Source organism: Balaenoptera ricei, chromosome 15, assembly GCF_028023285.1.
Source record: "Balaenoptera ricei isolate mBalRic1 chromosome 15, mBalRic1.hap2, whole genome shotgun sequence".
NCBI lineage: Eukaryota > Metazoa > Chordata > Mammalia > Artiodactyla > Balaenopteridae > Balaenoptera > Balaenoptera ricei.
Genome location: NC_082653.1, coordinates 51,030,620 through 51,055,864, shown reverse-complemented (window position 1 = coordinate 51,055,864; position 25,245 = coordinate 51,030,620). Strand labels below are relative to the sequence as shown.

General features: G+C 62.1%; 5 protein-coding genes and 1 long non-coding RNA gene across 22 annotated transcripts; 2 read left to right on the top strand and 4 right to left on the bottom strand.

Annotated features, from left to right (window-relative positions):
* Window positions 1–2,381: 2,381 nt before the first annotated feature.
* Window positions 2,382–9,824, top strand: CIAO3 (cytosolic iron-sulfur assembly component 3). Of its 2 annotated transcripts, XM_059898041.1 has the most exons (11): window positions 2,382–2,489; window positions 3,493–3,588; window positions 5,068–5,211; window positions 5,508–5,640; window positions 6,197–6,331; window positions 6,605–6,723; window positions 6,877–7,006; window positions 7,442–7,514; window positions 7,991–8,128; window positions 8,557–8,714; window positions 8,803–9,824. In XM_059898041.1, the coding sequence occupies exons 1-11, from the start codon at window positions 2,424–2,426 to the stop codon at window positions 9,039–9,041; spliced, it is 1,431 nt and encodes a 476-aa protein (XP_059754024.1). In that variant the 5' UTR covers window positions 2,382–2,423; the 3' UTR covers window positions 9,042–9,824. The 2 variants fall into 2 exon arrangements, with proteins under 2 accessions (XP_059754024.1, XP_059754025.1); XM_059898042.1 differs by lacking the exon at window positions 7,991–8,128.
* LOC132349559 (uncharacterized) lies at window positions 6,583–9,037 on the bottom strand. Of its 2 annotated transcripts, none has more exons than XR_009497689.1 (3): window positions 8,504–9,037; window positions 8,052–8,413; window positions 6,583–7,732 (listed from the first exon to the last, which is right to left on the bottom strand). It is a non-coding gene; the product is annotated as an uncharacterized LOC132349559 (long non-coding RNA). The 2 variants fall into 2 exon arrangements; XR_009497688.1 differs by having other exon boundaries at window positions 8,052–8,323.
* HAGHL (hydroxyacylglutathione hydrolase like) lies at window positions 9,486–17,418 on the bottom strand. 7 transcript variants are annotated; one of them, XM_059898044.1, is made up of 11 exons: window positions 14,472–17,418; window positions 14,017–14,371; window positions 12,910–13,511; window positions 12,294–12,477; window positions 11,846–12,009; window positions 11,640–11,757; window positions 11,452–11,560; window positions 11,272–11,375; window positions 10,954–11,055; window positions 10,578–10,657; window positions 9,486–10,258 (listed from the first exon to the last, which is right to left on the bottom strand). In XM_059898044.1, the coding sequence occupies exons 4-11, from the start codon at window positions 12,396–12,398 to the stop codon at window positions 10,090–10,092; spliced, it is 951 nt and encodes a 316-aa protein (XP_059754027.1). In that variant the 5' UTR covers window positions 12,399–12,477; window positions 12,910–13,511; window positions 14,017–14,371; window positions 14,472–17,418; the 3' UTR covers window positions 9,486–10,089. The 7 variants fall into 7 exon arrangements, with proteins under 7 accessions (XP_059754027.1, XP_059754026.1, XP_059754028.1 ...); XM_059898043.1 differs by having other exon boundaries at window positions 14,231–14,371; XM_059898045.1 differs by having other exon boundaries at window positions 10,954–11,052; window positions 12,910–14,371.
* On the top strand, window positions 12,915–17,888 carry CCDC78 (coiled-coil domain containing 78). 7 transcript variants are annotated; one of them, XM_059898038.1, is made up of 14 exons: window positions 12,915–13,810; window positions 14,046–14,165; window positions 14,253–14,339; window positions 14,535–14,687; window positions 14,768–14,824; window positions 14,949–15,016; window positions 15,142–15,220; window positions 15,308–15,433; window positions 15,641–15,828; window positions 15,895–16,066; window positions 16,188–16,231; window positions 16,940–17,006; window positions 17,082–17,182; window positions 17,291–17,888. In XM_059898038.1, the coding sequence occupies exons 1-14, from the start codon at window positions 13,751–13,753 to the stop codon at window positions 17,400–17,402; spliced, it is 1,434 nt and encodes a 477-aa protein (XP_059754021.1). In that variant the 5' UTR covers window positions 12,915–13,750; the 3' UTR covers window positions 17,403–17,888. The 7 variants fall into 7 exon arrangements, 6 of the variants coding, with proteins under 6 accessions (XP_059754021.1, XP_059754018.1, XP_059754017.1 ...); XR_009497687.1 differs by lacking the exon at window positions 16,940–17,006 and having other exon boundaries at window positions 17,291–17,375; XM_059898035.1 differs by having other exon boundaries at window positions 16,940–17,158.
* Window positions 17,516–19,127, bottom strand: ANTKMT (adenine nucleotide translocase lysine methyltransferase). Of its 2 annotated transcripts, XM_059898051.1 has the most exons (6): window positions 19,030–19,127; window positions 18,716–18,879; window positions 18,399–18,503; window positions 18,159–18,299; window positions 17,897–17,947; window positions 17,516–17,767 (listed from the first exon to the last, which is right to left on the bottom strand). In XM_059898051.1, the coding sequence occupies exons 2-6, from the start codon at window positions 18,875–18,877 to the stop codon at window positions 17,546–17,548; spliced, it is 681 nt and encodes a 226-aa protein (XP_059754034.1). In that variant the 5' UTR covers window positions 18,878–18,879; window positions 19,030–19,127; the 3' UTR covers window positions 17,516–17,545. The 2 variants fall into 2 exon arrangements, with proteins under 2 accessions (XP_059754034.1, XP_059754035.1); XM_059898052.1 differs by lacking the exons at window positions 17,897–17,947; window positions 19,030–19,127 and having other exon boundaries at window positions 18,716–18,992.
* A 3,408-nt stretch (window positions 19,128–22,535) lies between these two features.
* Window positions 22,536–24,754, bottom strand: METRN (meteorin, glial cell differentiation regulator). 2 transcript variants are annotated; one of them, XM_059897528.1, is made up of 4 exons: window positions 24,622–24,754; window positions 23,931–24,331; window positions 22,953–23,012; window positions 22,536–22,876 (listed from the first exon to the last, which is right to left on the bottom strand). In XM_059897528.1, the coding sequence occupies exons 1-4, from the start codon at window positions 24,717–24,719 to the stop codon at window positions 22,560–22,562; spliced, it is 876 nt and encodes a 291-aa protein (XP_059753511.1). In that variant the 5' UTR covers window positions 24,720–24,754; the 3' UTR covers window positions 22,536–22,559. The 2 variants fall into 2 exon arrangements, with proteins under 2 accessions (XP_059753511.1, XP_059753513.1); XM_059897530.1 differs by lacking the exon at window positions 22,953–23,012.
* Between the last annotated feature and the right edge of the window lie 491 nt (window positions 24,755–25,245).

The following is a 25,245-nucleotide window of genomic DNA, read 5'->3' as shown; positions in this document are numbered from 1 at the left end:
GTGTGCAGAGTAATGGTCCAAACCAGTGCTGTGGTCCCCACTGGGTAGTGGTCCACGTTCTCTTTATTCATCTTCATGGCCAGTTGGAAGTGGATTCACATGAGGATTATGGAACAGGGTATGGTTAGCATCTCCCCAGGGAAAGGGCTTAGACCTGATACAGAGATGGGGGTAGGTGATGAACTCAGGTCTCTCCTCCTCTCCGTGGTGCTTCAGGAAGACGTTCAGCGTGTTCACTCCCACCCCGGGAAGCGCCACAAAGTAGGTGAGGGCCTTCCACATGCGAGCTGAGCCCTCCTCATCATGGTGCCACTCGACACAGGCTGCTCCAGCTGCAGCCGGGAACGAACCTCGCAGCCCAGAAACCCAGGATCCAGCTGCTGCCACCATTTTCCACCTGCATCCGGCATTTTCTTAAGAAGTTAGGTATACTCCTAACCATACAACTTAGCCATTCCCCTCCTAAGTAATCCCTCCAGAGAAATAAACCTGGATGTGCACACAAAGTCTCGTACGTAAATATTCATAGCAACTCTATTCACAATAGCCAAAAATGGGGAAAAACAAATTTCCATCAGTAGACCAATGGACAAACGAAATATGGTATTATTCATATGCTGACCTACTGATCAGCAGTAAGAGGGAACAGACTACTCATACTTGGGGGGAAAAGATGAATTTCAACATCATTATGCTGAGTGAAAGGGGCAGATATCAAAGGGTACATAATGTATGATTCTGTTTCTATAAAAATGTTAAATTTCAAACGAATCCCTCATGACAAAAAGCACGTCACTGGTTGCCGGGGCCAGGCAGCTTCACTAAAACTCAGGATTCCTGTTCGCAGGAGTAGCAGTGAGGAATCTTTTGGGGCTGATGGAAATGTTCTCTCTTGACTGGGGTGGAGATTTCACGGATGTGTGTAACCACCAAAGCTCTTTGGACTGTACCCTTTAAACGGATGCCTTTATTGTGCATAAACTGTACCACAATAAGATTGATTTAAAAGTCAATAGCAAGGGGCTTCCCTGGTGGCGCAGTGGTTAAGAATCTGCCTGCTGGGCTTCCCTGGTGGCGCAGTGGTTGAGAATCTGCCTACCAATGCAGGGGACACGGGTTTGAGCCCTGGTCTGGGAAGATCCCACATGCCACGGAGCAACTAGGCCCGTGAGCCACAACTACTGAGCCTTTGTCCCCCAGCCTCAGCCAGAGCCCCCTATGCTATAAACCCTCTCCATCACCCCAGCCTAACCGACCCTCATCCTGCCCTGTTCCCAACAGCACTTATTATCCTCACACATTTTTTGTAAACGTTCTCTGGAGCATTGCAGTGAAGCTAAGTTTATTTTTGTATTTGTCTGGTTCTAATAATGAGTGAGAATGTTGAGATTTCAGACATCGTACTCCAGACTTTAGTCAGATATTGCCAGGACGGCGGGTGCTGGGGCCTGGAAGCCCACCAGGTACAGCCCCTGGTGAAAGCCCCTCTCGCTGCTGAAAAGAAAGTTCCCATCCTGGGAGCCACGAGGAGAGGCGGCAGGTGCTGGAGGAGGCCGCACCAGCACCTGGGCCTCAGGCACCTGGACGTCACAGTTAACCCGCAGGTAGGTGAGGAATCACCAGGAAGAGCCCACATCAGAACAAGAACCCCAAGAAGAGCACAGGCTGGGATGGGCCCCCAGCATGTGAGATCATGCCCTGCCCGCGGGGTATTCTGGGGCTGATCCTGCCAAGGCACCTTCAGGGCTGGGCCCACGTGGGTCCCAGGGATGTGCCAGACTCGATCACTGGCGTTTTCTGGAAAGCCCCATAAAAAGTGGTCATTACCTGTACATGACAACTCAAGAACTGAGTCCAGCCAGCAGCGGTTTTGTCTCAGGTAATAAAACCTCACAGGGAAATAGAGTTTTCTCAGGCTGGTCTTTGAAATAACCGCGGACTCTCTCCGAGAACCCCAGGGCTCTGCACTGAGCCGCAGCCTCGGGAGGAACGGCTTCCCATCCCCGTCACTCTCATTTTCTTCTCTTTTCAACAGAAACTGGGCGTCTCTGCGTACCCGGCGCCCTTCTGGGTTCTTGGGCTGCGTCCGGAACCAAGTAAAGGAAGTCGGCTGCATCTCTCCCGGGGCGGAGACGGCGGGGGCCGCACACCTGGCTGGCAGGTGAGCCCGGGACCGCGAGGAAGGCGCCCTCGCCTCCCCGCCGCCCCGTCGCCCCTCTACCTCCCGGCCCGCGCCCAGGCATGGGGGAGAGTGAGAGGTGCCCGGGGTCGCCAGCAGGGGGCGCGCGCCTTCCGGATGCCCAGCCGCTTGGCCAGTCGCGCATGAGCCATGCGGACGCTTTCCGGCAGCGTGGCGGAACCGCTTCACCGTTTCGCGGCATTTGGTGACACCTGCGCGTGGCGCCGGGCGGCAGTGTGGCACCATGGCGTCGCTCTTCAGCGGGGCCCTACAGCTGACGGACCTGGACGACTTCATCGCGCCGTCTCAGGTGGGCGGGCCGGGCGGCGGCCGTGAGCGGGGAGCCCCCTCCGCCGCAGTCTCTCCCCTGAGAGAGGGGCTAAGAAGCGAGGCTGCTGGGTCGCACAGCCCCGTTGCTTCCGCGTCCCCTTCCCGGGCGGCCAGTGCAGCCGGACTCACCTAGCTTGGGGCCCGGGAGACCCTGCCGAGCTTCCCTGGCCAGTTCCTTGCGTGTGAACAGAGTGGGACGGCCCCACCCCGCTGCGAGGGCAGGGGAGGTGCTCCACTGGAGGCACCGCGGTGGTCGTCGTAGGTGTCCCCCCCGAGGGGGAAGACAGAGCTTGCCCCCAAAGGGGACAGGACAGCTGCACTTGAGAGCCGGCCGCCCTTATCTGGTGTCTCCGCTTATCGGTTGCCACCAGCCGTGCAGGACCAAGGCTCGGAGGGCCATAGCTAATCCGTCCCAGGAGGAGGAACGGGTGGGGCTGGTCCCGGCACAGCAGCAGGAGGAGCTCGGACAGGCCTCCCACCAAGGCTTTCTGGGGCTAGTTCCCTTTGGGAATGCGATGGCCAGTGAGGTGCTCCTGTTGAGAGAGACCGCGAGAACTCCAGGAGCTGGGCAGAGAAAGGAACTTTCTTCCAGGAACTGGGCGGGGCCAAGCGTTCCTAGCGACCCCCTGGCTTCCTCCCAGCAGTCAGTGAAAAACTGGCCACGGTGCCGCGCCAGACGTTTACGTTGAGAAAGGTGAGGGTGTGGGTTGGTGCTGTCTGCAGACAGGTTAGCGTGCAGGCCCAGTCAGCACCGCCTCCATCTGACTGTGACCTGCAGAGCGACTCTTGGTCGGACAGAGTGTCTGACCAGGCGTGAGTAGGGTAAGCAGTAACAAGATCCATAGCGCTAAGAGTGCTTCTGCTGCAGGAAGACCGGAATCAGGGCAGAGTTTTCGTCCCAGGTGGTGGTGTGGCCATCAGGCTGCCCCTCTTCTTCCGCCTCTGTGAACTCAGGTGCCTGTTGGGGTTTCTTACTGGTATAGGATTGCATCAAGCCCATGAGGGTGGATAAGAGGCCGGGAAGCGGCGCGGCCAAGATCCACATCGAAAATGACGGGAGTTACTTCCAAGTCAGTCAGGTAAGTGCCAGCTCGGTTGGCCTGAACCACGTTTCACTGCTCCGTCGAGTGACAAATGCAGGGGCCACAGGATCTTGCACGTCTCACCAGTCCTTTCTCAGATATGTTCTGCAGAGAGCTCTTTGCAGAGATGGCAGTTCCCGCATCCCCTCCCTCTCTCCTTCTCTCTCTGAGTTGTAATTGTGTAAGATTTTCTAGTCCAGACCACTTGTTCTTAGGGAACACCTACTTCCTGTGTAATTTAGGAATGACAAGATGCTAATCCAGTGGCGTTAAAATTTACCCCGACTCTTTGCCATTTGGACTCTCAAGAACATCTGTGCTGTCCCAGGGACTGCAGGCACCACCAGGCACGCTGGCCCGGGGATCCTGCCCAAGCAGAGGAGGAGCCACAGGATGGTTCATGGTAGGGCCAGACAGCAGGATCCAGAGTTCACAGGGAGAGAGCCACTGTTCACTCAGCCCAGGAGGGTGACGCAGCAGCACACCATGGGTCCCGCCCAAGCCCAGCACAGCACGGAAGACTGGGTCCTTTTTAGGGACCCAGTGGGCGCTGCTCCAGAGCAGCAGTGGTTGATCTGGAGGGAAGTCGGAAGCACATCAGCCCCCTGCTCAGCACAGCATCACAGCCTGGCCTTGAGGCCAGTCCAACCTGGGAAAATGCACTGAGCTCAAATTGTGTCTTTGGTGCTAAGTAAGGCCTAGTGATCTGGGCTGGAAGAGAGTTCCAGTCTTGTCAGCCCCCTGGTCACACTCTGGGCCCCTGAAACTCACCTGGCCCTGGCTCAGACCACTCCTGTGTGTGCAGAGGGAGTGAAGGGGCTCTACTAGGATCTTTTGCAGCTAAGAAGAGTTGCCCAGCCTGGAGGCTGGCTTGAACACCAAGTTCTGCAAATGTCTGGCCGAGTCTGACACTGTGACTGCCCCTTGTGTCCCTCACCCACTCTTCTGTGTGTTGGCACTAGGCAGGCACAGCCCAGGTGGGCACAGGCTCCCGCCATCTCCTCCCTCTGCCCCTCTCCTTGTCCCTCTCTCCTTTCTTCCTTAATCTTTGCCCTTGCCTTTCTCTTCCTCCTCCATTTAGAGCCCGGCCTTGGGCATTTTCCTGTCCCCACAGCCCCGTGAGGGCAGCCTGGGGACCAACGACTGTCCAGGGCCTCTGTGATGAGTCAGCTGCTTCTTTGCAGATTTAACGCCCGTCTCCCACCCCTGGTGGGCAGCAAGCCTCTTCAATATGATCTGACGTGCCAGCCAAGTTTGTACCAAAGTTAGAATTCGGTGCCACTATGAAAGTCTAGAACGTGTATACGTGTTTCTGCAATACATATTTAATTTCTAAGAACTTACAGCACATAAAGCCAGTAGTTGGTTGTCAGTGTTGTGAGACGGAGAATGAAGGTTTCCTGTGGGTCCCATCATCTGAGAGCTCCACATCCTCATGCGGAGGGCCCTTGGGGTACCAGGTTCTTGTGCTTCCAGGATGGAGGGACGAAGAAGCTGGAGAGGGCCAAGATCTCGCTGGACGACTGCCTGGCGTGCAGTGGCTGCGTCACTTCGGCAGAGACCGTGCTCATCACTCAGCAGAGCCACGAGGAGCTGCGGAAGGTTCTAGGTGCTAATAAGGTGAGCAGTGGGGCAGTCTTTGGGATGCCACTCTAACCCGACATCAACCCCAGCATCCCTCACTCGTGTTGTCAGGGCATCTCATCTTCTGGTGCCCTTTGTCCTATGTCTCCTAGTGACTCCTGGCATTTTTAGGTCTCATCGGTGGGATCTCAGTCAATTACTTGTATTTTGACATTGAAGTGTTAACCCTAAACTTTAGGTTCTACGTGTTTGCAAAAATGACACGCCCTGATGGAGTTAGGCTTGGAATCTGTTAAACACACAGAGTGAGCGGCAGGTCCCTTGCTTTGCAGATGGCGGCGCCCGATCAGCAGAGGCTGGTTGTCATCTCGGTCTCTCCCCAGTCCAGAGCGTCGCTGGCTGTGAGATTTCAGCTGAATCCTACAGACACCGCCAGGAAATTAACTGCATTCTTTAAAAAAATAGGTAGGTGCTGAACCTTGGGTGAGCTCCAGCTTGGACACGAGGGCTGGCGGGGGGCTTGTCATGCCCCGCTGTCACTGGACTTAAACGCATCAGAAACTCTCTGAGGTTGACTTCAACTTGAAGTTTTGTTTTGATACAGAGAGCAGTGCCTTTTAATAGAAAACTGTCTGAATTCTGATGTTGCACTTCCCCGAGTCTGGAATTTACCCACTCCTAATATTGTTTTTAAACTATCACCATCAAGGCACATGTCCCAGGTCTGAGTTGGGTTCTGGCTCAGATCAGCTGGTCGACCTCTGCGTGCTGGGAGCAGGGCTGGGAGGACGTGGGGTGAGCCCCGGTGCCGGCGGCTGCCCTAGGCAGCATGCAGGGTTTGGCCTGGTCCCTGGCAGCCACCGAGCTCAGAGGAAGGAAGGCCCAAGGACGCTGGGCTGTCTGCACACCAGCGTGTCATGTGACGCCCCACGGGAAGGCAGAGCCCTGCTCCCGGGGCAAGGTGGGCAGCGCCTGGGGCTGTGGCCATCCTTCTTGGGGTGAGATGGGTGCTCCCTTGCAGGGGCACACTACGTGTTTGATACCACCTTCTCGAGGAACTTCAGCCTCCTCGAGAGCCAGCGGGAGTTCGTGCGGCGATTCCGAGCACAGGCTGATTCCAAGCAGGCCTTGCCTGTGCTGACTTCCGCCTGCCCAGGTATGCTGATGCTGCGGACCGATGTCAACAGCTGGACATGGGTGACAGGAGTGCTGGGGGAGGGGCTTGTCAGCAGGCACTGCCTGCGGGTCACCTGTAGTCGCTTCAGTTCCCAGAGGGGTGATCACAGGGACACCTGAGACACGTGTCGGCGACAGCAGAGTGGGGGCTTCTTAGTGGGCTCCTAACTCCTGTACAAGTCGGTCCACCCCAGAAAGTCACACCCCTGCCCTGCTCGCTTCCCCCACCACCCCCACCCTGTGTCGGCCTCAGGCTGGATCTGCTACGCCGAGAAGACCCACGGGAACGTCCTCCTCCCCCACATCAGCACCGCCCGGTCCCCGCAGCAGGTCATGGGCTCCCTGGTCAAGGACTTCTTCTCCCAGCAGCAGGTAACAGGGACATCTTACAAAATGAGCCAAGACTGCAGTGGTCATGGACCCACACGCAGAACTGTGCTCCCAGCCGTGCCTGTGCTGTCACCTCCGCCTCAGCCTTTGCTGCTGGGGCCAGGCAGCTGCACCACTGCCGTGTTCTCCACGCAGCATTTGACCCCCGACAAGATCTACCACGTGACGGTGATGCCCTGCTACGACAAAAAGCTGGAAGCCTCCAGACCCGACTTCTTCAGCCAAGAGCACCAGACACGCGATGTGGATTGTGTCATCACAACAGGTACGGGGCCCCGAGCCTGCTGGCGCTGTGTCCCCAGCGTCAGGCCCAGCACAACCCCCCTGGCTCATGTTGGTCACCCCGTCTGTGAGTTGAGCAGCCTTGCAGAGGCTCCCAAATGCTTAAAAGAGAAATGAATGCCCACCCGGGAGGCAGACAATCCGGGGAGGGTCGCTGTCCAGGGACGCGGTGCCCTGCCCACTCCAGGCGCATTGTGAGGCACCCCAGGGTCAGGCGCGTCTGCCCCACCGCAGCACCGGGAGGCCCTTCAGAAGTGGAGTTGCCTCTGGCTGGGTTCATCCTCCACTCACGAGCAGGGGCTGGACGTCTGGCCACTCACAGGTTGCTAGGGATGCAGGTGGTGGGGATCTTTCATGGTCTCTGTTTTTGTTGAGATTCAGCTGAAGAGCGTCTGTCTGTGCTGTGGTCTCATCGTAGGAGAAGTCTTCAAGCTGCTGGAAGAAGAAGGGGTCTCGCTGTCAGAGCTGGAGCCGGCTACCCTGGACAGTCTGTACGTCGCGCCTGCCATGTCAGGGGCAGTAAGCTCGTCCAGCATTGGGGTGCTCTTGACCTTGGGGTCACTGATGTCCTGGTGGGCAGCAGAAGGGACGAGGCGGGGGCAGGCACTGTCCTCCCCCTTCTTCTCTGCCTCAGCTTCCTTCTGGTTGGTTTTGCGTCTGCCCCGTGGTATGTGTTGGTGTCCAGAGGTGGTTGAGTTCACGAGACGGCCTGTGGACAATTGGCTGATGGTTATCAGAGCTGACCCCAACTTCATACAGGTCTGAGCCCCCCAGAACAGGTGACATGACGGAGGGGACAGTCCTTTTCCCCCAGAGCCTCCTCCTGACACACCCACAAAGCCCTGGAGTCTGTGACTCATCTTCCACTTAGAAAGCAAGCGCTCTCAAACATGACAGACAGAGGTTACCCGGAAGCCTTGGTGGACAGCAGCCCCACTACCACCTGAGGCCATGCCCTCCTCCCCAGGTGCAGCAGTGTATCTGCCCAGGAGCCTACCAGCCATCAGGGTGGGGGCTCGGGGGGCTACCTGGAGCACGTGTTCCGGCATGCAGCCCAGGAGCTCTTTGGAATCCACGTCACTGAAGTCACCTACAGACCCCTGAGGTCAGTGGGAAGGGCTGGAGCTTGGGGCAGGGCAGCCTTTCGGGGCACCAGGCAGGAGCTGGGCCCTCCCCTCTGGCTCATGTGAAGGGGCCAGAGCTCTCCAGCCCTTGGTCTCCTCATCATAGGGCTCAGTGTCCGCTACCCACAGCACGGTGACCCAGGGCCCCAGAGGCCCATGGTGGCAGGACGGTTTTCCTGGCACAGGGTGTGTCCCAATGTGAGTCCCCATTCCAGGGAGGGCGGGCTGGGGCCTTTGTCAGACCTTGGGAAGGTGGGGTTCCCATTCTACAGACCAGGAAACCAAGGCTGGGGCTGAGGCCACCTGCCCCACTCATTGAAGGGAGCTTTCTACCCTCCCCTATCACTGTCCCCCACCTGGGAGGAAGCCTGGGCGTGCCGTGTGGACAGCCTGGTCTGTGTCCCCTCAGGAACAAGGACCTCCAGGAGGTGACTCTGGAGAGGGAGGGCCGGGTCCTGCTGCACTTCGCCGCGGCCTACGGCTTCCGCAACATCCAGAACCTGGTGCAAAAGCTCAAGCGAGGCCGCTGCCCATACCACTATGTGGAGGTCATGGCCTGCCCTTCAGGTAGCTGCAGACAGAGTGGGCCCTCTGGGACCCCGTGTGCTGACACCCTCCCCTTGACCACACTTCTGCCTGTCCTTCTCTGCTACAGGCTGCTTGAATGGTGGAGGCCAGCTCAAGGCCCCTGACATGCCTGGCAAGGAGCTTCTCCAGCAGGTTGAGAGGCTATACAGCATGGTCAGGACCGAGGCACCAGAGGATGCGCCTGGGGTCCAGGAGCTGTATGGGCACTGGCTGCAGGGCGAGGGCTCAGAGCAGGCCAGCCGCCTGCTGCACACAAGCTACCACGCGGTGGAAAAGGCTGGCTCCAGCCTCAGCATCAGGTGGTAGGAGGCCTCAAGGATCCACCCGGCCCAACACAGCCAGCACCAGGACTCCCAGGAAGGCGTGTGGAATCTCCAGCAGGGAAGTCGCCCGAGACCCCAGGGCACACCCCCAAAATGCCGGATGAGATGTGGGGACATTGGGACCCACATAGAGATGGGACTCAGGACCCCCAGCCAGTAAAGGTGACCTCCAGCCTGTGCTCGCCCGGACTCCCTGCTGCAGGGGGCCAGAGGTTCCACCACCTGCTGGAACCTCTCCATGGGCCCAGAGCCCTAGAGGTGCCCTGACTCCTCCTGGCTGTGGCAGCCTAAGCTGTGAGGGTTTCAGCTCGTCCTGTGGGGAGCTTAAGGGAGAGAAAAGGGGGGGTTCCTCATCCCCCATTTCTAGAGTCACCTGAAGCTGCAATGTGGAGGGTGGTGATAGGCTGGACCTGCCAGGCTGGTCAAGCTCACAGCAGAGCTTGGGGAACCCTGCCACACTGGGCAGCAGAGGACACTGGCAGGAGACAGGCACCTGGCCCATGACCCCAGCTGGGGATGGGTGCTCCCTCCACCTAGAACCAGGTGTTCGACGAAGCTGCGGTCTCTGGGGCTTGAGAACCTGTGTCTTGGGGGCTGAGTCCAGGTGGGAAGGACTCTTGCTATCAGGCCTCAGTGGTCTCTCTGGCTGAGTCCTGTGTCCACAGCTGGACCCCCACTTAAGGAGCAGGGGGAGGGCAGATTGCATTCAGCCCACCAGGCCTGGCCCCGAGAAGCTCACTTCTAGTAAAGGGAACTCTCTCTGAAACCGGCTTCTCTTCAAGAGTGTTTATCAGCATCAAAAAAGAGGCCTTTCAAAGCTTTATTCAAAGTTCAGGAGCCCTGTGCACCCCACTAGGCTAGTTCGCAAACACCCAGGTCTCAGGGCTCACTGTGGCCCAGAGAGGGGCCCCAGGTGTCCAACACCAGGAAAGGCCAGGGCGCCCACCCTCTAAGGCTGGGCAGGGCTGAGGAAGGCTCGATCCTCCTGTGGGCCAAGGGAGGAGGGGCGTGTGGCCCAGCCCACGTAGGGCTCACTTCGGCCGGGGCATGCTCAGGAGCCCCCACTGCAGCGCAAGGAGTGCCCGGGCCTGTGGCTGTAGCGGCTCAGCTGCCTGCTCAAAGCTCGCTCGCTCCCTGCAGAGCACTTCCAGGACTTCAGCTGGGGCGACCTTCCCTGTGAACTTGCACACAGGCTCCTCTCTGCGGGGAGAGGGGGTTCGATGGGAACCGCTGGGCAAGCTGGACGTGGCGGTGGAAATGAAGCCACTGTTGGAGGGCACTTAAAGAGCAGCCTCCCTCTGGTGCCAGACAGCCCAGTAACCAGTCCCCTGACACCTCCCTCAGCATCCAAATGACTGCCAGGGAGGCCCAAAGGACAACAGTCTGGACCCGTGCCAGCCTGTTCAGCAGTGCGGCCCCTGGGGAGGACACAGGTCCTCCCGACATGGGCTGCCTCAGGCCCTGCCATGTGCTCCCCAGCCTGCCCCACAGGAGGGCCCGCACGCTGGCCAATACTCACGCCACCCTCAGGAAGGGGTTGTAAAGGAGCTCCTCGCCCAGGGTTGAGGGCACAGTGGGCACATCATCCTCATCCCTCTTCTGGAATGACCACAGGCCTTTGTCACAGCCTTGTCTGGCAGCTCCAGGCAGCTTGGCTCAGCTCACCAGTCTGGGGGCTTGAGCCTAGACCCTGAGGGCAGGCACTCATGGGCCAGACCTGCAGGCTGCCCAGCTCCCCTCCCTCACCAGTGGGAGCCTTGGCTGGCAGAATGCCCTGGGCCAAGCCAGGTCTGGTCACCCGGGTCGGTCATGGCGGACTCCCCTGCAGTGCCTCCCTGGTTCCAGTCCTACCCCACCCTCCAACCTTACCACTGAGAGGGGAGGAGTGGTCACACCTTGGCCCACGATAGCTTGGCCTTCACGTGGTTGTTGCAAGGCTCCACTTTTTGTGCAAACTCGAGGTTGCCCAGTGTGTGCTCGTGACCACAGAACACCTTCTGGAGAAAGAAGGCACTTGGGGTGCACAGCACCACCATAGGCAGAGATGGGCAGAGACACTCACCCCAGTGGCGCGGCCCCTCCCCCCTCACCTGGTCCACCTGTCCCCACGGCTGGCAAGCAGTCATCCTGAACCCTGGCATAAGGCAGGTGCAGAGCACACCGGTTATGTAGGAGGCTGGGCCCCATGAGAGGGTAAGGGGCAGGCTGCTCACTGTTTCAGGAGGCAGGGTGCCCAGGGTCTCCACCAAGCTGTGGTACATCTGCTGAGCTGTGGTCTCCAGGCATGAGCCACAGCCGGCCACAGACAATGCGTCCCCTGGGGAGTTGGGTGGGTCAGAGAAGGTGGATGGGGCAGAGGGAGGTGGGGTGGGTAGGCGCAGGGCAGCCGGTACCCGAGAACACGGCGGGCGGGTCCAGACACTCATCTTCCCACAGGAAGTAGCTCATGTGGCCCGAGGTGTGGCCGGGCGTCAGGAGGCAGCGCACGTGGATGGCCCCAAACTATGGCAGAGGAGCAGGTGGGCCTGTAAGGTGGTTGGGCCCAGGGCGCTCTCCCCACCCCTCCTGAGTGCACGCTCACCCGCAGCTCCTCGCCATGTGCCAGCCTGCGGGTCAGTGCACAGATGCGCTCATCTGCGCCCAGCACCACCAGGCCAGGCAGCAGCCTCACCAGCTCCGTGTTGCCCCGGGCGTGGTCCCTGCGGGTGGGCGGAAGCAGGATCACATGGGGTCAGGGTAGGGTAGGGGTGACACCCTCCTGCCTCAGCCCGCCCTGATGGCACTCACCAGTGGTGATGGGTGGTCAGCACAGTGGTGAGTGATACCCCCTCCCGGCCCACGATCTCCAGCAGCTGAAAGGGATGGGAGTTAGGGAGATGCAGATGGTCCAGGTGGCTGCCTGTGTTGGGGCGCCAGGCCCGGGTGCACAGTGCCCCAGGCAGGGGATGGGCCTGGGGGTAGGGGAGATCCAGCAGACAATTACTGAGCGCCCAGCGCACACAGTACAGTTTGGCACCGTACGCAGGGAAAAGATACCCGAGACGGCTCTAACCTCAGAGGAGACCCAAGATAATCAAGAAACCCTAAACGCCAAATAACCAGAGATGAGAGAATAGGGGAAGAATCTGGCCTCGGCAGCGTAGTCTGGAGAGCCTCTCGGAGTGCGGACTGATGGTCGCGGCCTACGATGCCTGGGCCCACAGCTGTGCTCGCGCCGCCCAAAAGCTGCCCTCACCCTTTTGGGCACGGCCACGTCCACGGCCACAGCCTCCCGCGTGTGCTCCTCGATGACCAGGTACATGTAGTTGTCCTCAAGCACAGGGATGACTTTGACCTTCATGGTCGCAGAGCTCAGCCACCCCGCGCCTCCTGAGCCCCTTCCTCAGGGTGGGACTACCCTCTCCAGACCCTAGGCAGGGCTGTGCGTGGGAGGGGTCAGCTCCACAGACACGCTGGGGGCCAGGAAAGGAACCGCGCTCCCTGCTCCCGGACTTTCCCGAGGGCCCTTGAGGAATCCCAAGCTCCAGGCTTAAGTTGACCTGCAGCTGCGGGGACCAGTCTCTCGCCAAGACTCAGCCCGCCGAAGGCCCCGCCCCCGGGCAACAGGCCACACCCCCGATGAGCCGCGCCCTCTTCCGGCTCCGCCCCCAGCCACGCCGCTGCCCCGGTAGGCCCCGCCTGTCTCCCAGGCTCCGCCCCCTCCCCAGGTGCCCTCCCGCCGCAGCGCGACCCTGGACCAGCCCCTCTCCAGGCCCCGCCCCTCAACGTCCTTCCGCAGGCCCCGCCCTCCCCAGGCCCCCTCCCTCCGAGGTACGACCCCGACCCGCCCCCTTTTCCGGTCGTCCACTCACCCCCGCAGGCTGCGCCACCTGGTCGCAAGGACTGCCTGAAGGACAGCCGGACAGAGGCGGGCCTCGGGCGCCTGTCACGGGGCCTGGACGGAGCGCGCCGCTCACTCGGGCCGCCGCTAACGGCCCGCGCCGCTGAGGCGCCCGCCAGCCGGGCCGGCCTGGAACCTGCGCGCGCGGAGACCTGAGCACGGTGCACGGAGCACGCGCGTGCGCGGGAGGGAGCGCGTGCGTGCCCGAACGGGGCTGTGCGCACGTCTGGCCAGTCGCGCCCGGCGCTGCGGCGCCTCCTCCGCGAAGCCCTCCTGGCACCGGGCTGAGACAGTCCTGCTGAGTACCCCGGACCCGGATTGGGACGTCTGAGCCCGCTTCCGTCAGGCTGAGGGGTGCAGGGATCTGTCCAGTTTGCCTGCCCGTCCAGCGCTCAGCGTAGGGGCCTAATGAGTGTGCGAACCCACATGGTAGAGCAAAGCGCGCTGTGTGAGGACAACAGTAACAGCAGCGGCATCTCCATACCATGCGCGCTGTCCCACACGTCCCCAGGCTGAGCCCTTCTATGCACTCGTGGTTCCATCCGCGTCCCTGATAAATGCTGGGGTGCCGATCTGCGTTTCCCAGATGAGGAAAAGGAAGCCGGAAAGAATGGATCGCAAAATATGGAAGAAGTTGAGAGTTCGCACCCACCTCCCCAACGACTGAACTGTCCTGCCTGCCCTCGTGGGCGGGGCCCCGGGAGTCTCCTGGGGACAACAGAGGCCTCGGCAACACAAACCACTGTGTTGCAGCAACAGGCCAGTAGTCGAGGCGGCACCGGGCTTGGGGCAGCCCAGAGTCCTTTTTGCCTATGGAGTATGTGGCAGCCCCAGGCCCCAGGTCAGGGGCCCCACCTCGGGCCACCAAGAATGTGAGTCCTCCCAGGACGCTGCTGCTTCTGGGCTCGGGGATTCTCCCTGTTCCCTCAGAGACCAGGAGGGGTGCAGGTCCTCCCAGGACCTCAGCCTGATCCTGGCTGTGGGAGGGCCTGCCCCAGCTCTGCCAGGCTGAGGGTGTGGGGGTGGATGGCTGGTGGCTTCATGAGAGTGGAGGCCACAGCCCAGGTCTGAGACGCACCTGGGGGATGAGTGGTGGTGCCTCCCTAGGTTCTGCCGCGGGCCGAGACCTGGCTGCCAGGAGTCCCTGGGGGTGCCCCAACTTGGGCCACCAACCTTGAGACAGAGGTTCCCTCAGATCTAGAGCTGAGTGAGGAGCAGCAGCTGCAGGTGGGTGTGGGGGCCCTCGGGCACTGGCAGGAGGGAGGGCATCCCCAGGGCCCCACAGGCCCCACCTCTCATCCTGGCCATCCACAGGTCTGCAAGGAGCTGGTGGACCTGCAGATCAAAACCCATCGCCTGAAGGAGCAACACGAGGCTGAAATCTTCGAGCTGAAGAGTGAGGTGGGCACTGATGTGTGCCTACGTGTGCCAGCCTGAGGGCATGGGGGGAGGGTGCACACTTAGTGCCAGAACTGTGAGGGGTGCAGGTGTGCCCCATATGACTGTGCACATGCAGTGTCTGCGAGTCCCCACCTGTCCTGTGTGTGCTGTGTCCCTGTGGATGCCCAGATGGATGATGACCTGGTCACCCCGCAGGTCCTGTGGCTGGAGAGCCGGGTGCTGGAGCTAGAGCTGCACGGAGAGCAGGCAGCCCCAGCAGAAGCTGATCCGGGGCACCGCCAGGCACTGGCACAGGAGCTTGGGCACAAGGCCTGGGGGCAGGGACACTCCGACCACCACAGACTCCAGGTCACCATGAGCGCATGGGTGGAAGCTAAACAGGGGTCCAGCAGGGGAACAGTGAGGCTGAGACGGGCTCTTCTGTGCAGGCACAGCCCAAGGACTTCCTGACCCCTAAGAACAAGCAGCAGAAACTGGGGGATGGTGTGAGTGTGCAGCCACCTAGCCCGGGAATCTGTTGAAGTTTCTCCCAGCCCACGGTGGAGGTGGGGCAGTGCAGGGGGCCCAGAGCTTGGGCTCTCACCCAGCCAGCCCTTGTGTACCCCACAGCCGCAGGGAGAAGTAAATCGGGCGCCAGAGCAGCACAGGGCTCGGCAGCAGGCACTGGAGACGCGTGTGTGAGTGACTGCCTCACCTGGGACAGGAGGGCCCAGCAGGGCACAGTGAGCAAAGGAGCTGTTCTTAAGGGGCAGAAGGAGTCACCTGCCCTGGGCCCGGCTAAGCCTCATACCCATGTCTGCAGGGCAGCCCTGGGCTGGCAGCTGCAGGGAGCCCAGGAGGAGGCCAAGACAGCTGGGCAGCAACTGGCTGCACAAGCCTTGGTGAGGCCCACCCCTACGTGCTTTGAGGTCTGGCTCAGCAAAGGTCCACCTTGCAGGACATAAATTCAGGGCCATCTCCACCCCCAGGTATTGTCTGCCTGCCAGGGCCAGCTCCACCAGGCTGAAGCAGAGAACGCCCGGCTGCAGCTGCAACTCAAGAAGCTGAACGAGGAGTACGCCATCCGACTGCAGCACTGCGCCCGAGCCGTGGCTGTGAGCACTGGGCCGGTTGGCCCTGTGTTGAGTGGGAGGCCTCTGGTCCTGGGGAGCCCGAGTCTGGCCTGGGTGTGCTAGACCACTTCAGAGAGACTCTGACCTTGGAGACTTCAGGCCCACCCAGCATACTGTCGTCAGACCAGCTCCATGGAGGGAATTGGGGGGAGGTGTGGACCCGCCCCAGCCCGGCCCTATCTCCTCCAGGGGTATGCAGATGGTGCAGGCCCAAAGCCTGCATCCACAGCCCTTCGGACATTCCTGGAAACCACTCTGGAGGACATTCGGGGGGCGCATCACAGCCGTGAGCAACAGCTAGCCCGGGCTGCTCGCACCTACCGCAAGCGCCTGGCAGATCTGAGCCGGAGGCACGAGGAGCTGCTGGCTGCCCAGAGGTGGGCCCCTCCCTGAGCTGGGCACCTGGGGTGGAATGGCTCTAGGTGACCTGGTGCGGGGCTTAGTGTGCAACAGGTGCTGGTGGATCCCAACGGGGCACCCAGGACCCCCAAGGCTACCTCTGGTGCAGCCACCTCAGACATGGAGCCGCCACCCCTGCACACGGTCACCAAATTCGGCCACCTGAGGGAGGACCAGGCTAGGCTGGAGAAGCAGCTCCAGAAGCTCCAGGCCCAGGTGACACCTCCCTGCTGCCCCACAACTCACCCCAGGACCCATCCCAGGCTCAGCAAAGCCCCAACCCCAGGGCCTCTGAGCAGCCTGCCTCATTCAGCAACCGCTGCTCTTGTTCCCACAGAAAGAACCCAGTGAAGCCTCTCAGGGGGGCCCATTAGAGCCACAGTGAGTACCTGGTGTGGGTGCTGGGGAGACCCATTCATTTATCCTATGAACTAACTGCTTAGAGGGGTTCTGGTTGCTGCAGTGAACAAGGTGGCCCATCTGTATTCTCGAGTCTCGGTCTGCTTATGAGATACTAACAATTGCAGAAAAACCAACTGCCTGGAGAGAGGAGGGACTATCCTCCTGGATGGGAGGGGGCTACCCTTGAATGGGAGGGTCAGGGAGAGACCCCGAAGAAAGGACACTTCAGCTGAGACTCGGAGGACCCATAGCTGAAGACCTGTGGTGGCATGGACGGTAGAAGTCTTGACCCCAGGGCAAGGCAGGAGCAGGCTACCTGGTGACCTTCACAGCCTTTGCCTCTGCACCTTCTGCAGTGGGCAGAAGCTGGGACAAGTCGCCTGCCTGGGGTCTTGGGAAACCCCCCAGCATGGGGGGAGGCCCCCCCCATAAGCATCCTTACAGACACTGGGGTCACTGTCCCAGCTGGCCTTGTGGCTTAGCTTTCCCTGAGTGGCCAGTGGCTGCCCCCATGCACAGATGACTCCAAGCCTCACAGGGCCCATAGTGGAAAAGCAGCCCTATACTGTCCCAAACTCGCTCCCAGCAGGCACCTCAAGGACCTAGGGGCCCTGACTTGAGCAGGGTCATTGGTCAACAGCTGGGTCCATGCCCCTTTCACGCCCACCCCTCCTCCTCCCCTCACAGGGGCCTGGAAGCTGCATCCTGGGCCCAGATCCGCCAGAAGCTACAGGACTTTTCCCGTGGCACCCAGGTAGTGGGCAAAGCCTGGCCAGAGGCCCCTCCTCACACTGTGCCCAGGCTCATGGCTTATGTTCCCCCATTCCAGGCAGAGCTGGAAAGGGAGAGAGCACAGCTTCTAGTCCGAGCCATGATGGCTGAGGAGCAACTTTCTGAGCTACAAGAGTACGTGGACCAGCACCTGGGCAGGTGGGCTCTAGAGGTGGGCTGGGTAAGACCCAAGGACCTTAGTCCCAGGCACTAGCAGCAGGGCTTGTCCACAGCCCGGTGGTGACTATGCCTAGTTTCTCTGAGCAGGTACAAGCAGGAGATCCTGAGGCTGAGGAAGCTGGTGGGTACAGGGAACCCCTGGAAAGCGGGGGCCACACCTCCAGCCAAGCTGCAGCACCCAAGGACCTGCAGCCGTTAGCTGGTCAACAGATAAACTTGGAGCAGAACTCTTCACAGCCAGCATGGAGCCCTCCCCACAGCACCCCCTTGGGAGATCATTCCACCCAGCTCTCCACCCAACAAAAATCAGGCTGGAACCCACTGAGTCTTTATTGTGTCCAGTCAGCCAACCTGAGAATTGGGGGCTCCAGGTACGGAGGCAGAACTAGGCCCTGGGACAGCCTGCCCAGCCGGCCCACCACTGTGGACATCATAGGCCCAGACGCGGTCCAGGCCCTCACCCAGTACAGCCACAGGTTGCCAGGTGGGGAGGGGGAAGCGCCCAGACACCACTCGGGCTCCTGCAGGCAACTCTGCCTGTAACTTGTCCTCCAGCAGTGGGAGCTATGGGAGAGAGGCGAGGTTGGGGTGGGCAGGGTGGAACACAGCTCCCCCTACCCAGCTCCTCCAGGCCCAGCACCTACACTGGGGATGGCTCGGGCCTCCCATGGGGTCAGCAAACCCCAGACCTACCACGCTAGGAGCCAGGAACACAGACACATTGTGGCAGTCCCTCAGGCTCACCTGCAGGAAGAGGAAATCACCCCAGCAGGGATTGGGGCCCCAGCAGGGAAAGAGGCTTGGTGGGCATGGGGTAACTGCAGCTTCCAAGTCCCAGCTCCAGCCTGCCCAGGTGGCAGAGGTGCCTGGCACTGTCAGCAGGGTGGCCAAGCTAGAACTGGAAGCATGGAGATCAGGGGTGGGGTCTGAGGGGGTCCAGGACTCCCTGGATTACCTTCCAGAGGTTCTCACGGCGGTAGCTGACATTGCCCACACATCCTGCCCTCCAGGCATGCAGCCACGCCAGCCCCACCAGCCACGGGTTCAGCTCATAGCCCACAGCTGGGCGGAGACCGCACTTGTGGGCAGCCAGCACCTGTGGGCACAAAGAGCGTCAGGACCAACAGATGGGGAGGTGCGCTCACGGGAGGGGTCAGCAAAGACATTCCCCAACACACACGAACACGGTCCTTACAATCCTGCCATCGCCAGAGCCCAGGTCCACCATCTTTCCTGGACGGCCTCGCAGCAACGACAACACGTGCTCCACCTGCCTGGCACTCGCGCCAACATAAGGCACCTGTACAAGGAAGCAGGCGGGACTGTGAGGGTGTGGGGCCTGCCTCCTGGGCTTCCTTTCTTAGAGTGGCCTGTCCGGTCCTACCTAAAGGAGGTCCCAACCCACAGCCCTGGAGTAGGTGCACCCTCCCCCTTAGCGCCACACTCCAGGCCCCGCTCCCAGCCCGGGCCCGCCCAGCCGGCAGCTGGTCCCCACACCCCTTGGCCCAGCACCTGCAGCCGCAGCGGCACGCGGCGGAAGCCCGGCTGCAGCAGCAGTGCCCACACGGCGTAGGCGACCAGGCCCGAGCCCGCCGCCACCTGCAGCAGCTCCAATGCGCCTAGCCGCCGCTCGCGCAGCTCCGTCAACGCCTCGGCCGGGTCGTCCTGCTCCATGGCTGCGGGAGAGCGGCTCAGGGTCGCCCCACCTCAAGGCCCCTCCCCGCCTCAGGTCCGAGACCCTCATGCCCCGGCCCGGACCTGGAGAGGGCCGTCCTCCCCACCGCCCCCGGCCTGCGCGGCACCCCTCCTTCCCGCTCCGCGCCTACCAGACCCGCGGCACCGCGCCGGAAGAGGCGGCCGCGGCGAGACACCGGAAGCGGCCGGGAGAGCCTGAGCGGCTGGTCCGCTCGCGTTCCGCTCCGTCCGGGTCCAGGGACCCTCCCGCGGGTTCCGGACCGCGGAGCCCTGGGGTCCGGGGCTACCCTCGCGGGTTCTGGCCGCACAGCATCCTGCCCGTAGCCCGCGTCGCTCAGCTTCGTTGGCCCACGCCACGGATGGTTGCTGCGGGCCTGTCCTGGGCGCTGCGGACCCCTGGGGCTGCACATCCCAGCGCGGGGAGACGCCCGAGGGAAGCGGTGCCGTGGATCCAGTTAACTGGCAGCGGAGGCCCGTGCGGTGTGGCTGGAGCCCAGGGGCGGCGGTCAGCCCGGGGGCAAGGGCTCACCGGGGAGACGCCGCGCCGCACACCCCAATAGCCAGCCAAGCCCAGGAGCAGTCGCGGGGAGACCACCCGGGCCCCTCCCACGGCTGAAGGCAGTTAGCCCGAGTGCGCAGGAAACGCAGGATGCGCAGGGTTCGGCGGGGGCGGTGGGAGTTTGAGCTTGGCTGAGGGGCAGGGCGGAGGAGGTTGATAAGAAGAAATTTAGCAGAACCGAGAAGACATGCTGGCTCTCTCTGAGCGTCGGGAGGGGAGCCGGATGTGAGGTGCTGGGCGCTCTGGCAGCTGGCCCAGTCAGGGGGATGGGAGGAAGAGCCCCAGGAGCTGGGGAGACCACCTTCCTTCCCCAGAAAATGTCACACACACGAAGAAAGATTGAGTTCCCGGAAGTGACCTGATGAAGCCTGGGAATGGGAGAGGCAAGTGGGGGAACAGAGCCAGGACCCCCTCCTCACCCAACCCTGAGGCCAAACGTCCTTGAGTGGCAGAGACTTGTCTGCACACAGGCCCTGGGCTGGCTCCTCATCCATCCACGCCATCGGTCAGGAGGGACGGAGGCTGCTTCAGACAATGCAGGCATACTGGAGACCACTGCCCCCATCCCCAAGTGCAGACTGCCACACACTTGGCCCCAGCTGCCTCCACTTGGGAAAGACAGGTGTTCCTGTGGCAGGAAACCCTGGTGCCCTGCTCCCAAGACCCGAGCACTGGAGAGGAGGAGGGCTGCTCCCCACCCCCATCTCAGAACCTCCTGTCTCCTTCCTGGCTGTCACTGGGCCCTCCCCATAAAAGGAGGATGTGCACTGGGCTTACACAGCATCCCATTCTTGTCTCTTTTGTTCCTTGTATTATTCCTGGTGCCTAGAGCAGCACCTGGTACCTAGAAGAAACTCAGTAGAAGCTGGTCGACTGAATGAAGGCACCTATCCTGACTCCCCAGTGTGCACACCCAAAAGTCCCTCACCTTCACACCTGCACCCTGCTCCTCACCTTTGGGCACTGGGCACTCGAGTGCATACCTGTGTGAGTGCACATGCCCAGAGGTGCCCCAGAGGCACCTGCTCCCATAGCCCCAGCCCTCATGCTCACCCACACCGTTTCCCCTTGGCCACTCCCCTGTGGGCAGGCATGAAGCCCCTGGCCCAAGCCTTCCAGGCTCCTCCCAGAGCACTCTGGGGCTCCTCTGGCCCTGTCAGCCACACCCACTTCTGCCCTTTCTGCTCCTTTTGCTGGTTGCAAAGCCAACACTTTCTCTGGAGGAGGGTGTGTGCATAGGAGGCGCTTCCTGGGGCAGGTGGGCAGAGGCCAGTGTCCAGCCTAGGGCCCAGCCCAGAGAAGATGCCCTACATTTTTCTGGACAGATGGTCCCAGAGGTAGTCCACAGTGACCACACTGGGTGTGGCCATGGGCCTCTGTCCAAACAAGGCTGTGAGGAGCTGGCCAGAGAATTAGGGCAAGAGCCAAGGGTGAGTTGCTCCTCAGCACTGGAGGGGAAACCCTCCTTGGGTCGGGGTCTGCATGGGCAGTGCAAAAGCCTCCCAAGACGGAGAGGAGGATGGCAGGAGAGCACACTCACCTCCTCCTCTTCTGGTCTCTACTGAGATACTCCGTGGTGGGGGGAGGGGGAAACAGGGTTACAACGGTCTGCAGTCCAGGAGAGAGGTCCAGGCTAGAGATCCAAATGTGGGGTCATCAGCATGTTGATGGTATTTAAAGCCAGAAGGCTGGCCCAGTTCTCCAATGAAGGAGTGTCGAAATGTGCGTGGAGAGAAGAGGTCTGGTGCCTGAGCTCTGAACAATCCATGGGTGCCAGTTTGAGTTTGGGGACGCGAAAGGGCACAGCAAGGAGCCTCAGGAACAGCAGAAGGTGGGAGGAGCCCAGGGGAGCCTACCATCCAGGGTGACTATGCTCCCACCCACAATTCTCACCAGTCCCCACAGCAAGTGGCCCGTCCAAGTGAAAGGACTGCGTACCCGACACGAGTGTAGCCTTAGACAGCCCGCCCCATGGAAACTCCAGGGCAGCCACTGGAGTGATGCAGTGTCCACACAGGGTGTGGCCACATGAGGTACCTATATCAGCCAAATCTGGCAGAAGTGGCCCTGTGTATCCTTGTTCCTCTCCCAGCCTCAGTTCCTGCCTGCGGGATGGCGGGGCCCCTTCTCCAGTGAGGGCTGCCAGGCAGAGATGGGAAGTTGTTTCTGGGACTCAGCCCAGGCACCCCACCAGACCTGAGCTGTGGCCCTCTTTCCCAGGAGCTGTGGGGCTGGGTCAGCAGAGTCAGCTCCCTCTGGGTTCAGTAGTCCCACGTGCACCCCCATCCTGGGGCCTTTCAGCCTCAGGAGCGTCAGCTTTGTCCAGACTGCGCTGGCCCTTTATGTGGCTGAGGCTGGAGAGGAAGGCGGGGGCAGCGACAATGAGGCCAGTGGCGGGAAACGGTCCTTAGAGACCCCATTGTGTGCCCCTGCCCACTAGAAATGGGCAACAAGCAGGACCCTGCAGAAGAGACCCCACAGCCGTCAGGATGCTGGGCACGTTGCAGGGGCCTGTGGACAGAGGGGCCCATTCTTCCCCAGGGGCAGAGTGGGGCCAGGATGATTCTGCTGGGCTTGCAGCGAACCATGCGGGGAAGTCGGTGGCCCGCCAGATTGCAGCCCCTTCCCTCAGGTTGGGAGTGGTGTCGCCTGCCTCCCCCTACAAGGGCCTCCACCCACCTCAGACCTTGGGTGTTATGGCCCCCTTTCCACTCCCACTCTGAGCAGTGGAATCACCTGGCATTGGGGGCAGCAGAGCTGAGGGTGACGTGAGTGGGGGGGTCCCTGCATGCCCCCACCCAGCAGCAGCCCCTCTCCAGGGCGTGGGCTGGGTGGCCTTAGACATGGCACCACTGTCCCAGAGCCTCAGTCTCTGACTCTATGAAGCGGGAACTGGGCAGTGCCGGGGGCTGTGGGAGAATAAAGTGAAGTGAGGCAGGCCCAGGGCTGGGCTCAGGCACGAGCACCCGATGCACATTGGCTAATGCAAGCAGCGTTCTTATTGATTATTGCTATTACCTCGGAAGCAGTTGGTACTGTGATGCCATCTGGAGGCCACCCCCCCCACCCCACCCCCTCCCCAGCACCCTGCTCCCAGGCCCCTCAGTCCAGCACCACCTCACAGGGGTGGAGGTGGTCAGCATGGGCAGCCGTGTAGGCACGGCTGAATTCCTGGAAGCGGGGTGCACAGCCCAGCCAGGCCTCACCAAAGCGACTCCAGCCCATGAAGAGGAAGGTGCCAGGGCCAGGGTGGACGCCACAGTGCAGTGGGGTGCGAATGGAGGCCTGCGCCTGTCCCCCAGGGCCCCCCACCCGGAACAGCGGCAATGTCTGGCGAAGGACACGGGCGGCGGCCACGGTGATAACAGACTCCTGCAGCTCTGTGTCGTGGGCAACCCCGTGGATGGTTCCATGGATCACTGTGGGGACACATGTTGGCCAGTGGCATTCAGGGGAAGGCAGGCCCCTGGCTCGCCCCACAGGGGGGACACTCACCAAAGTCGCTGGTGCACACGGCCAAGAGGAGCTCGGCATCACTGCAGGGTCTGCAGGCAGCTGGCATGCAGGGGAGGTCATGAGTGGAGGCCCTGCCCTCTCCAGGACTACCCGAGCCCTCCCCCCAGCTGGACACAGGATAGAGAGGGCAAGCTACCAGACCCCCCTCAGGGCCTGATGGCAACTGGGGAGTCTCAGGGACCATGTGTACACACCCTGAAGACACCCTGTACTTGGAGTGACACTGCAGGCTCGTGCATGCATCACACACACGCACGGGCATGAGCCTGGGGGCTGTGCCCAGCATGCAGGCACAAAGACCCACCGAGCTGGAGCTCAAGGGTCTGGGTGCACGAGGCACACGCTCTCGCACACCCATCTCCAGGCAGCACCAGCAGGCGGTAACCCCTTGGTCTCCCAGAGCTGCTTCCTGGGGCCCAAAGTCACCGGCCCAGCCCACGTGGCAGGAGGTTAGGGTGGATTCGAGGGTCAGGAGACAGAGCAGAGACCCCCATCCCCTGTGAGGTTAGGCTCCAAGCTCCAGGAGAGCAAAAAGCTGGGCCTGGTGCCCTGCCGGGAGGCGGGGCTGCATCTCCATGGTGACCGGGCTCACAGTGGACTTCTGTTGTACTGGGCTGGGGGAGGGGAGGGAGGTCACCGCTGGGCCAGGGAGCCCTGGACAGCTTTGGCCGTCATCCCCTCCCCCAACTCTTCAGGGACCACGGGCCCGGGTTGCCCTGCCCGGCCTCCCCTTCCGGGATTCTGCCCTCTGTCAGCAATTTCCCTAACCCGCAAGGTGAGGGCTTCCCCTCCCCGCCCCCCACCTGTCCTGACGCTGCTACTCACTAGCTGTGTGCCTTTGACAGGCTGCCTCGGTTTCTCCCTCTATGCACTAGGGAGGACAGGCAGGTTCCCACCCAGCGAGGCCAGAGAGCGACTGCACCACTCCCACCCGTCCCCACCCAGACCTGCACTCACCATCCGCACTGAGGCCGTGGGCCTGCGGAGGCAGCTCTGGACGCCCGTCCTCCCGAAGTTCGAAACGGAAGGAGGCCACGCGACGGCTGATGTCGGGATGCGGGGTGGCCTGCAGGAAGAGGGCCCGGCGCTCGCGGGGACCCCAGCGCACGCATCGGCCCCCGGCCGGGCCTGGGCCCTCAGCCAGCAGCAGCTCCAGCACGCCGCCCGCCCGCTCCGCGAAGACTTGGGCGCCTGCGAAGGGCCGCGCCGGCCGCAGGCAGGCGATGCCGGGCCGCGCGCCGGGGTCGGAGCCGCCCAGGGTGAGGCGCAGCGCCCCGGCCGGGTACAGCCACTCGATCCCGCCCTCCGCACAGACCAGGGCGAGCTGTCCCACGCTGCCGGGCTCCTGGGTCAGGCCGCTGCGGACCGGACGGGCGGTGTTGAGGCGGGCGGCCGCCGTCCACACCCGGCCAGCCCGCTTCCCCTGCACCCTCTCCCCGCAGCCATCAACAGCTGCGTCCACTTTGTGGAGAAGGAAACTGAGGCCCAGCGTTCTGGGACTCGGCGGGGGGCGGGGAGGGCAAGGATTCGGTGCCGGGACGGAGCGCCCCCATCCCAAAGGGCTGGCGACACATCTTCCAGCCCCCTCCTAAGGGGCGCGCAGAGTCCCAGGGGGTTGGCCCGCGCGGGGTTCCAGTGGGGCTCGTACCTGCCCCTCCAGCTGCAGCGGTCCTCCGAGTAGCCGGCGCGGGCGGCCGTGGCCAAGAGGCCGAAGCAAAGCGCGCAGAGCAGCGCCGGGGGCGGCATGGCGCGCGGGGACACGCGGGGGCGCGGCGGGAGCAGCCGGGGCGTTGGCCCCAGCCCCGCGCAGCCCCCACCGCCCGCGCCTGCCAGCCGCCCACCCGGCCGGGAGCCTGGAAGCTGCCGGGAGGCAGTGGGCGGGCCGAGAGGCCAATCGCGCCGCGGTGCCCGAACTTTCCACCAATTGCAGCGGCGCTCTCGGGGGTGGGAGGACCAGCCCGTGGCCCAGGAGGCGCTGGGGAGGGGGTCCACGGCCGGACGTGTTCCGTGTCACCTCCTCGAGGTACCCCCCTACTTCCCCCCCCCCCCCCCCCCGCCTCCAGCCTCGCCTTGCTTGCCGTCCTGGTCGGGCCACTGTCCTCCAAGCCCTTGGCCGGGGTGGAGGTGGTGCCCACTGGAACCTCTGGGGGAGGGGAGTTCATCTGGGTGGCTCTCTCCAAGACTGGTACCTAGGCTTCCATCCCCCATCTCTCCCTAACCTGGCCCTGGTGACTTCCCACAGGCCACGCGGTAACCCAGCGATGAGGGTCCA